Genomic DNA, 11,940 nt, shown 5'->3' with positions numbered 1-11,940 from the left:
GGTTCAGCATGCGTTCAATTGCAGACATGCGTTTGTTGAGCTCATGAATCTAGAGGAAAGGAGAGAGAGGGGAAAGGAGTAGAGCACAGACCAGCCACCACTGCCAGGACAGTGAGAAAACAGTGCAAAAACAGCAGAAGAAAGGAAGCACCAAGACACCACCAGCGTGGGCTGAGTTAAAAGACATTAAAAAATAACGTCTTTAGAAAATGGCCCCGTGTATGTTGATGAGCTCCATGAGGTGCACGGCCTCTCCTCAAATCTGGAAAATTCAAAGCGATGCCTAGTACCCAGCACATCACAGTTCCCACGAAAGCTTTGATGCAGTGCATGTAAAACCCACATCACTGGCCGCGTTGTGTCCCTCACCCAGACAAAAGCATCAGGCTCTTACAGAGCCATCATTTGCATGGTGCCCCAAATCCAAGTCCATATCAATTTTCCCTCCCTACTAACACGTTTTTCAAGCAGATACTACCCCATCATCCCCTGCCAATACAGTGCTGGAAAAGAAGATGGAAGGTAGTAAGAATTTCCCATGCAAAGTTTAAGATAGAAAAACTAAAGCTGAACATTTTTCACAACAATTTGAAATCTTCTGACTTCTCTGTGCATTGATTTACTGTGATGCTTGCCTCTCTTTTCTCCTTACTCTTCCAACTAAAAAAAAGGGGTATGGAACGAAGAGTAGAGAAAGACAGACAAAATCCTGAAAATCAAAGAGAAGTTACTTTCTGTGCCTAAGAGCCAAGAACTACTTTCGTGGTTAAATCACTGAAAACATTAAAGGAGGTGTTTCCTCTGCCCTTTTAGAAACTGCAGTTTTGCTTTTTTTTTAAGTCTTTCTCTTTTGATCCATACAAATAAAACGCAAATGATGAGAAATATTGCTCATTTTATAGCACTGCCTCCCACATCACTGCTGTTCTGAGTGGCTGCCTCCCATTCAATGGGGAACAAGCAGCAAACGCAGTAAGTAAAGGCAGTAACAAAGAGATGTGAGGGCTTGGCTTTGTTTTTGTAACATTTCCATCCTCTCTCTTAGTTTTTGTGTTTGCTGGTGTTTGATTAATTAAATCCTTGCAACAGCTTGGACAGATTGCATCTGCTTTAAGGGAAGATGAACATAAAACCCTGACACTCTGGAGAGCAGAGCACTGTAATTACAGCCCCGAACTGAATGTCTTTAAGCAGCATTAAACCCACAGGCAGGAAGCAATCCAATCCATCTCTAAGTGGTTTCTCAGCACTGTTTAAAGTCTGACTCTTGCATCGCTCCCGGTGACAATGAGAAGTCTGCGATGGGTCATCAGCTTCAGAGGAAGAGACGGTGACGAGCTGAGCAGCGGCACTACCCTGTCTCCATAACACAGAGGTTGGGAGAGGTCAGAGCATAACGCAATCTGGTGTTGATGGGCTACAAGGATAAGAGCTAAGAGCTTCCTTTCCTTCTCCTTCCCAAGCAAAGCCGGCTTTAATGCATGGTGGCCACTCCATTAGGGTACATCCTCATCAGGGGCTGGACCACCCTGCACTGTTCTCTGCGTGACAAAGGCCGTCAGATGGTGCTCTGTATTAAAACATGTAAACTGAAGAAATTTAAAGCGCAGCCCATAAGGAGGACATCAGTTAGGGCAAACTATTACTTGCTGCTGGGGAGAGAAGACAGGTTACTCTAACAGAGGCACTGCCTCCAGTCTCTCAAAGACCCATGACCTCTAATGAAAGAGGAGCCAGACAGCAGCAAACCTTTGGGCATCCAGAACCATCGAGTTCCCTTGAGGTACAGCAGAATGGCTTTTGGGGAGAAACTTGGTAAATTTCAGCTATTCCTTGTGGATTGCTCCTATTCTTACCCACCTTCTAAGAACCTAAAGGCAAAGACTTGCACAGTTATCAGTTCAGGGCTTCTTTTCATGTCTCATCAGGTTTATGACCTTTTATTTAATTTTTTTAATTTTTTTTTTCCTAGAGCTTTCAGCTCCTGAAGTAACAAGGCTGAGGAACAGCCTCTGCTTTTGTTACTGAAAAAGTTCAGTTTCTTGTGTTTGAGACTGAACAGTGTATCCTATCCAAAACTAAAGTAAAAATGATTTTCAGATAAAATATTTTGACAAACTTGCATCTAAGGCAGTTTTAGGAAAGAAACCTTCAGATGCCAACAAGGTCCCACCGGGAAGACATTGCTTTTGAAGCTAAACTATGAGATCCAATACAGGGTTAACGCAGTCTGCTGCTTGCTATCCCAGATCCATCCTGGCCTGTCTCTGCCCTCCTGCCAGCCTCATCTCCTCCAGTCTCTTCAGCCTCTTCTGAATCTCTTCCAGCTCTGCCAATGCAACAGAGCTAACTAGCACCGAAACCTGGATGTTCTTGCCTTCTCTCTTCTTTGGGCTTGTATCCAGCCACTCACTGGCCAACAGCAGCAGCAATGCTCGTGTGCATCGCTCTGAAGTTAATGGTCCAGAGCTGGGTCTGTTCCTGCTGGGGGAGGAGAAGGCTCAGGTGGAGGACGGTTGCTAGCTGTAAACACATCAGCAGCGCAAAGGACAGGAAGGATGAAGAGCTATTTAAGCTAATGAACAGTGCTGGCATAAGAGCAAATGGGGTTAAATTGGGAGTGAGAAGTGTTATAACGATTAGAGTGACAAGGGTCCACTGCAGCCTTCATATTGGTGTGATGGAGAAAATCACGAAGCATGCTGGACCACCCTGAAGTGAGAGCTCGCCCAGCTGATGGAGGAAATCATCTGAGGCGTTGGTAGGAATTTGGGCCCATTTCATGCCTAATGTACCATGGCCTCATTAAGGACACCCAGTCCAGGGTTCTTCCATCTACCGCTCACTGAAAAAGGAATGGTATTTACTAATTAAAACATGTGCCAAGAGAAGCAGAAGGCAAAGGAAAGGTTTTCCTATACAGGCACATGAAGTGTAGTGCCAAGGCATGGTTGTGGTTACAGATCCCCTCACCGATCACCCGAAGAGGGGTGCGTGAAGTGCCAAACTACCAGCTGTGAGCAGAGACTGTCAGCTGGCTTTCCTCATTTATCTGTAGTCAAACACCACCCTGCATTTTGCTACTCAAGAGGTCTGAGGGATGTTTCGCCATTTCTGCCACCCACCATTTGCAAAGGTGGCATTGGGAACTTCTGGTCCTTGCTTGACAATTAAAACATGAGCTCACAGCCTTTTTGACACTCTTCTCTAGACAGTCCCCCTTATTATCAACATTCGGGAGAGATAACATGACAGGTTGTCCTGACCCAGTCCTACCAGGGCAGGAACACACTGCAAAGGAAGAAAAGGATCTAGATGCTTATTAAATATCCCTCTCCAAACCTTCACCTGATCGTAAAGCATAGCCAATTGAAGAAGGCCTTTTTGAGGACACAGAAAACCATAGGTAACTCATGGATTAATAAGGACAAGCTGGAAAATTAACAGCAATGAAGGCAGGCTTGTTACTGAGACAGCAGCATGGGCAGCGCAAAATACCAATCAGGGCCTGGTTTTCTCTTTGCCATGACTGCAAAAGTGGAAGGGCTGGAAAGAAAACCTGGGAGAGTTCCCACGTACTTCTGTGTCATCCTAAAAGGGTAGAGAAATGTCTGCTATCCCTTATCTTAATTAACGAAGGAGCTTTAAAGATACCTTCCCAGGTCTCAGTCCTGCTCCCATTTCATGGCCACCTCGGCAGGTCCCTCACAACGCAGAGGGCAGGACACGGCCTGGACGTTCATCTCACTGGTGTCACAGAACCACGACCTGACACGTACAGCTCATAGGTCATCCCACAGGCCCCCTGTATTGCTTTGGCAATGCAAAGTGGTTACACCCCCAGCTTCCTCAGTTCCTGAGCTGAAGAGGAGGAGGAGGGATCTTGAGACTACAGAGATCTGGGACTCACTCTGCTCCCTCTTGGACTCACCCATTGGAGGCATGGACACCAATCCACCCCTGCACAGAAGGGGCGATGGTTGAGTGAATACCTAGGGCACGCCAGGTGGTGCTCCACATCCACCCTGTCCAGAAGACTACCATGGTTGCAACTCTGCCACCACTGCTTCTCTTCTCTGAACCACCCTGCACCTTGCAGATAACAAGCCCCATTTATGGAAGAAAGGCTTGGATGAAGACTTGGTCTCACAAAATGCTCAACAGGTCTTTGGTACCTGATTCCCAGAGTGGCTGACGTTCTCCTGGGAGGAGGCTTTGTTCCGGCGCTTCGTGTGATGGGGTGGGTAGGCATGGAACTGGGCTCCCTTCACATCTTCATCAGAGGTGTCCATATCTGCAGAGTACCGGGACTGGGGCTGCTCGTTCCAGGAGCTGCCTTTGGAGAGAGAAGGCTTCAGCACAAAGGTACAAGTTCCTTCTTGGATATCAGCCTCATCCTTAAACAAGCAAATAATGAGGCAATTCTCCAGATCACATTTACTATACTTTGGCAGGAGATGCTTCTGCCAGAGAGACCAAGGTTAAGGATGGCTGCGCTGGACCAGGCTGCAGCTCCATCTGCTGTGGCCTCCTAGCTCAGCAGTGTCCCTCACAGTGCTGCTGAGATGGGCACAAGGAGCATCATCCTTGCTCTCTCATGCCCCAGACAGCCAAGCTTCTCACCAAAAACTGCTATTGCCTCCCTAATTTTTTTGAGCCCAAGTTTGGGCACCGCCCTTCAAGAATTGTCCAGGTGATGGATGTTTAGGTCAGACTAGAGAGACTCCAGTCTAAGATGGAATGTTTTAAAGAGCAGAAACTCTCCTTTTTGAAGGAGAAATGCAAATGAGACAAAAAACGAGTGAAAATGGAATTAACAAGCTAGAGGACCCTGCTGCTGTGTCGCTCCAGCGGGGCTCAGAGTGGGAATTTCAACAGCGCACAGTAGTTTTCCTAGTGCTCTGAAAATACAGCCAAGCAGTTGGAGACCCAGAAGGTTATATTTCACATCTGCATGTGCACAAGCCAGTATCCAATCCTCCTGGCTCTGCTATCATAGCAGGAAAACCAGCAATACTAAAAGGCAAAATCTGCTGCATCATTTGCTGGGGTATTTATAGACTCATGAAACCACAGATCATGTAGCCTGCCAGCACATCCTGCCCAGCTACAAGGATGCTACTTAGCAAGCCCCAGTGCTTGTCCCCAGATCTTGTCCACTTCAAGTCCTCGTAGAACCCAAAACTTTCTGCACCCACGATATCCTTTGGAAAGGAGTTGAACTCATCTACCCCTGTCTGTAGGAGAAAACATATTCTGTTGTTTCTAGCAGTGTCCATTTGACTGTATCTAGTTTCTACCCTGGACAAGACGAGTTGGTATAAAAGAGCATCTTAAGAACAACGACTCTTAAGAACAATCCCTCTGGCTTTGGGTTTGTTGGGAATGAGACCAGCCTGTTACAAATAAGTAACTTCAGCTGATTCTTTCATGACAAAAATCACTTTTGCGGATGGATATTTTTGTCTTGACCCTCAAAAGCCTTTTAGCGGCTTTGAGATTGCTCAAAGAAAATCAAAAGCATTTTCATTTTGGTCCAACACTTGGAGCCACTTTTCTTCAAAAGGATGCAAGAGGAGCTTGGCCAGAGACACCTACCAGGTTTTGCATTTCTTTCCAGGCTCTTTCTCCGTGAATTGACAGTGAGACGAACCTCTGTGCTAAAGTGCTGCTCCGGAGGGCTCACACCCGGTCCCTGTTCTTGCAGGATGTGGTGGAAGACCAGATCTGCGTCTGCAATGCTGGACTCCTTCTGGGAAGCATCTTCAGCTGAGTTTGGGAAATCTGGGAAGGACTGAGAGATGAGGATTACTGCTGAGCAGCTGCCCATGAGGACTCCTTGCCTCTCCTGACCTTTGCTAACAGCTCCTCACTTTATCCTCCAATACATGCACGGACTGACCTTTCATAATGCTAACTCCCGATAATCCAGTTTAAACACTTTACCTTGTTGATGAGCCCTGAGCAGTACTTCTCTTCACTGCCAGGGGTCACTGTTAATTTTTACAAGAACTAGGCACAGAGTCCTTTTAGCTAGGCTGGTAAAAGCTCGTTTTTAAAAGCACCATGCCCTTTCACTTATGTAAACATAAGTTTACATAAATAACCTGCAACTGATAAATCAGATTCAGATGATCCAGCAGAGGCCAGCCCTCCCTAGACTCACATTGAATTCTGCTGCATAAAAATGTGCTTAGATAAAGAAAGAATTAATCTGCTTGTTTGCCTCAAATTTGTACTAATTTACTTGGAATTTTGTGGATTTTTTTTTAAAAGCCTTTGTTACAGCTCTCAGCACATCCTACTTCTACCCAGGAGTGGAGCTGAAAGCGTCACAGTATCATTAGAAGGAAGGGGCTGCCGTCTAATATTTTAAAAGTGAAATTTCAACAGCAATGGCAAACAGGAGCAGCTCAAAAAGCTTCCTCTGAAGCATCTCAGGCTTGAAGAACCTGTGCTACATCCAGGGCAGCCTCGTCTGTGTTCCTCCCCAGAGCTGGAAGATGGAGGTGGCTGACCCCCAGGCCCTTGGTCGCAATGCACCACAATTTCTTGTGCTGGAGATATCCATGGGCTCCGTAGTCAGGAGCAAGACATATATAGTCTCCTATATGGAAATAACCAGCGTTCAAGCAGTTTTTGTTCTCCCTAGGTTCTCTCCTCTAACTGATGGAGGCCCCCACTCCACAGGTGCCGTCTCTGCATTCATGCTGGCTCTGTTTCATCTTCTCAGTCTCACAAAGGTTGTGTGCCCCCCATGAAGCTGCTGGCCAACTACATCCCCAGTGCCACCACATGGCAAAGCCAGCCCAACTGGAGAGGATGATGGGAGAAGAGTCTGGCTTCATTTCATCCCTTGAGCACTGAACCTCCAAAAGCTGGCTGGAAACTAGGCTGTCTCATAGCCTTGGGACAACACAAGAAAACAGTTGTCTGCAGAAAGCAAAGGAATTGGCAAGGAGAAGACCAGAGAACCTCTTGTTGTCTCATCTCTCATCCTCGCTTCAGTCAGATGTCCTACTCCTGACCTAGCCTGAGGCAAAGGACTTCAAATAAAAGAAAAAGACAGCAAGAGGGACTATGGTGAGCGAGGATTGGCACCCTTGCCTCCCAACACCAGCTGAAGGAGGAGGTAGCAGAAGGAGGGAGGAGGAGGAGGAGGAAGGGAGGAAAGGAACCCCCCAGCACTCTCCCAGTACCTGGAAAGCATCCGGGCTGCTGGCTACTGGAGATTGCTGCACAGACTGGCGACGGGACTGAGCAGAGTAGTCTGAGTCCAGTTCAAAATCAAAGGGATGGACAGACAGCAGGCGCTTTGTCTTGCGCATCTTAGTCAGCACAGAAAGTGGAGGAAAGGAAAATTTAGCATAAACCACAGTTGACCATGAAGAAAGGGGGAGGGAGGGCCCTTGTCTTCTTAGTTTGCAGAACCCAAAGCAAGACTCTTGCTTTTTGCAGAGAAAATTTGGGGCTGGTATTGACCTGCTTGCAGGGAGATGGGTACATAGGGCTGGAGTCAAGGAAAAGTGGGTTCCTGCTTTCCAGTCTCTGGCTCAGGACTATGGCTATCAGCAGACAGTGAGGAGGTCTCTCCTGGTTTAGAAGGGCCTTATAGGAAAGCTGAGCCAAGCTACAGCTCAGAGAGAGGTCCAGGAGATGCCTTCGAGATCCAAAGTATCTTGGACAAGGCCCTAAGACTTCAGAGACCAAACCAAAGAATCAAGTGTGTGGAATTCAGCACGTACCTGTAGCCACAGGCTGAGTCTGTATGTATGTAACAGCATGTATGTAACCGTACTAGTGTTCCAAACACACCAGCAGATTCCACACACGCTGCAGGGACAAATACACTTCAAATCAGGCTTCTTAATCAGTACACACAGTTCCAGAAAAGCCCAGGAGATAAGTTGATATACTCAAGAACCCAGCTGTGCTTTGCGACTCTACCAGGTATCTCTTCTTTTAGTAAGAAAACAGGTGGGTTCTCATTATACATGTAGGAGCTGGGACTCTTCTACTAAGGTGGGACATGCTTAGTGTCACAAGTTTTTGTGATTTTACTGACCTTGCTGTTTCTACACAAACTGGGAGAGGGGATTATCTCAGAGAAGGAAAACAGAGAAAGGCCCAGTTTTGAACATGGCATACATCACCACCACCACCCAAGGCAGGCCAGCAGCAGCTGAGAGCACAGAGCAAGGCAGAAAGGGCCCTAGAATGAAATACTTACCCTGCTGTAGCACTCTGCTTCAGCTCCATGAAGGACATCATCTTCATCATCACTGTCGTTCCCAACGTCACCGGTGCTGAGGAGCTTGCATTCACCTGGAGGGGAGACAACGGCATGCTCTGTATGGGCAGCCCCTGCATCCCGAGCCTGGGAGAGGTATGTCCCCACTGTGGTGGTCACAGCAATGCACCTGAGGTCATGCTTCTTACAAAGATTAGAAACATGTCCCCAGTTTTTTGTTCTTTTTTAACATCTTAAGGTAGACTCACTGCTGCAGCTGGCATGCAGACACCACAGTTTAAGTGTGGAAGCTCTTTGGGGTGAAGTTCCCAGGAAGCCCTGCAGATACCCACTCTTAGCACATGCAAAAGCTTGGCTGGCCTCTCATTGCTTCCCCTTCCAGCTGTGCACCACCTCAGATATGGAAGTGACCACCACAGGAAGATGAAAGGGCAACTGCACCACAGAAAGCACCTGGAGGTCCTCTCGGGTGACTCCAGTGTTTGAAGGCACCACAGCTCAGCCCAACACAGCTCTGCTTCTGCTTTTCCTGGTTGCCATCAGCCAGCTCCATTCTCTATCCGTGACCCATTCTTTTCTGCGTCTCTACCTCTGTACCCAGATCACTGCTGAGCCTAACACTACATTGGGAACAGCACAAATGCCAGACCAAATCCAAAGTCAAGGTGGGCAAAATGCTCTTTCCTATAGCAAATGGCAAGGTGGAGTGAATCTTTGCCACAAAGGCTCCAAAGGAATACAACCTTAAGTGGCAAATTTGGTAGGTTCCTTAAGAATATGGCGAGTTCAAAACATATGACCTAAGTACACTGAGATGAGGAGCACTTGAAAACTTCAAGTTTGGCATGTAATTAAAAATCTTCTTGTATCTGAGCCTACCCTTGGAAACCCTAGGTCTATCACAGTGCAAAAGACAAGCATTACAGCCCACCTCCTCCGAAGTGGAGAGATGTCTCCCCTGGTCCAGCCACACCAAACCTCACTGCAGTGCCCATAGACAGAGGGTGTGAAGAGAAAAAAAAGGCATGGGGAAGCCTCTCTTGAACCGTGATTCTGTTTTTTTACTTACGGTTAATGTCTGGCAGGCTGTAAACTCTGTCATGAAGACCTAAAAAAAAGGGAAAACAGTGGGAAAAATAAATAAGCATTTTCTCCGGGTATGTTGCAGAGAACAAGCCTCAGAGCTATGGTTAACTGGAGTTATTCTCTAGCTGTCACAAGGCACAATCATCAAAAAGGCTCTTTAGAGAGAACAAACCAGACACTTGGAGACAGGACTTGACTTTTAAAAGTCAACAGGCTTATGGCCACCACATGCACAGTCCCGATGCAACACGCCTGGGAGTGCAGCAGCAGGGGAAGGCACAGCAAAAAGCTGATGGCCGTGCAAAACGCGGTGGTCTCATGTCATTCAGCTGGAGCTCCTGCAACCAGAGATACATGCCAGGAGGATGTGCTTGCTTGCTCAAGGGTCAAGTCAAATCACTGGTGTTATGAAGTAATAACAACAAAATCATATCTTTTCAAAAAAGACATCATAATCTCAATTCAAAGAAGCCCAAAGTGCTGTTATCCATGCTTGGTTTGGTTTTCTCTTGGATTGTCCTTTCTGCGTGGTCTGATGCATTTTCAGACTGAACACTACGTACTTTAGCTCAGTCTGTTAATTTTAAATTTAATGCCATTACCCTCCACACCCTTTCTGACACTTCTACGGTGAGTGCTCTGGATAAAAATGTGATCGGACCAGCTGAATCAGCTCATGTCAATGGTACTTCTGCAAACTTTTCTGTGGCTCCTCAAGATGGGAGAAAAATCCACATTGGTTTTCAAAGGCAATAGGCAAAGCAATGCAGGAGCTATACGAATGGCAGCTTCCCAGCAAATAATACTGTATTAATTATGATACCAATATCAGAAATACTGAAGATCCATAAAGCTCTGAAGAAAATAGCTATGGTGACAGGTAACTCACTGATTTTGACACGGTTTTATCGGTCCTGGAGTATCATCAGATTTGCTGTAAAAATCATTAGATCATGGGAAAAAATGAGTGCTGGCTTTATACAGCCAGCTGGATATTTTGGGCCTTTAGGTTAAACTTGGGTTAATTTCACAAGCTCTGCCCTGTGACAAAAATCCTTAAAGAAAGAAAAACAAGAAATGTGGCAAAAACTTCAACCTTAACAGAGGGGAGAAAAAAATAAATCCACAAAAGAATCTGCTCTGCTGCTCTCAGTATGAACGCACAACTCTAAGCCTCTGCTTCCTCCCCAGGATGTTCTGAATGGTCTCAAAACTCTGTGGCACTTGGAGCAGCATCAATGCAGATGTTCCAGCACCCCAACATGATGCTGTAGGAGAAAGCCCGGCGCTCTGCCTCACCTAGAAATGCGGAGTTCAGCCCCTGCCCCGGCTGCAGCCTGCCGTAGAGGGACTGCAGCACCTTGGCACTTCCAAACCTCTTGAAACGGGATCTCACGTGTTCGTAGTACCACTCCAGGGAACCGATCTTCACAATCCTGCCCAAAGAGAGGACACACATACAGTGTGCGCAGCCATACTCATGGTGACCAGCCCATCACCTAGGAACCATCTCTTAACCAAAACCACAGCCTGCTTTCTAACCAGCATCATTAGTTTCTAATCAGCATAAAAAGGGATGCTGGCTTTGGGCGACTCCTCCCGAGCCTCAGCTCCGAGGCTCGCCTTGTCTCTCGCCCTCTATTGCAGCAGGGGTACCTGGAGAGGCGGCAGGGATCGCAGACCCAGCCTTGCTCCTTCTTGTTGTAGCGGCTGCAGTTCTTGCAGGTGTAGAAGTGGCAGTCCAGGCACTGCCTTTTTCAGGAACTTGAAGGGCTGGAGGCAGTGGACGCAGTGAGTTTCGTTGAGGTGGGACTGATTCGTTAGGAACTCTCTCTTGCTGCTCTCCTGGTCGATCTTGCATTTCAGCTCCCTGCAGAAAACATGCCAAAACACAAGAACTTGGCTTTGGTAGCATTGCACCGCGAAGTCTCACATGGCAAACACCGTCATGCCTCAGTTATTTCAGGAACGATTTTCCAGGGAACATCTTGAATCTTGTAGCTTGTGGAAACAGCTGGAGGGCAAATCTAATAAGCTATCACGAGTATCATGAGTTAAATAAGCTGAACGAAGAAGTAGGCTCCAGATTGAGGGCAGGTTACTATACAAGGATCTCCCATTGCTAAGTTTAAGATTAGATCTGATTGTGCCAAAATCTTTCCCATTTCCTTCACCAGGTATTGAATATAAATCCCAGGAATCTCAGGAGAGCATAATTTCTCAAAGTCTCTGGCTGCATCCCAACCTACCAACCTAACACAATATTTGAGCCTGAAGTCTAGCTGAGAATGAAAAGCTTTCTGGAATACTCAGTTTAACAAAAAAAAAAAAGGCAGTCTGAGATTAAAAAGGCTTTTGTTCTAGTCCTTCAGCACTAAATTCAGTAGAGACTTTTATTACGGGCAGAAGAGATGTGCAACGTGGTCCTTGCTGTTCAGAGAACAGCAGCAGGAGGAGATGCTCACAACGGTTCCTTCAAAGACCACCGGCAGAAACGCTTTCCAAGAGCACCTTCTCCTGGCAGTCCATGACTACAAGCTTCCTTTTCTACCCAGGCCCGGCTGTTAGAGCAGGTCCCCATGCAAGGAGATTCCTGCGTGAGG

General features: G+C 46.9%; 1 protein-coding gene across 1 annotated transcript in view; it reads right to left on the bottom strand.

Moving 5' to 3' along the window:
- MLPH (melanophilin) overlaps window positions 1-11,940 on the bottom strand; it is a 26,292-nt gene that overhangs the window by 10,828 nt on the left and 3,524 nt on the right. Inside the window, 9 exon segments of the mRNA XM_009875076.1 lie at window positions 2-49; window positions 4,176-4,336; window positions 5,599-5,794; window positions 7,200-7,328; window positions 8,231-8,325; window positions 9,321-9,359; window positions 10,637-10,773; window positions 10,994-11,095; window positions 11,097-11,207. Coding sequence (XP_009873378.1) covers window positions 2-49; window positions 4,176-4,336; window positions 5,599-5,794; window positions 7,200-7,328; window positions 8,231-8,325; window positions 9,321-9,359; window positions 10,637-10,773; window positions 10,994-11,095; window positions 11,097-11,207 — 1,018 coding nt within the window.

The sequence above is a fragment of the Apaloderma vittatum genome, unplaced genomic scaffold (assembly GCF_000703405.1).
Source record: "Apaloderma vittatum isolate BGI_N311 unplaced genomic scaffold, ASM70340v1 scaffold5638, whole genome shotgun sequence".
NCBI lineage: Eukaryota > Metazoa > Chordata > Aves > Trogoniformes > Trogonidae > Apaloderma > Apaloderma vittatum.
Note: the sequence above shows the minus strand (reverse complement) of the source record. Positions and strands in the feature narration are given on the sequence as shown.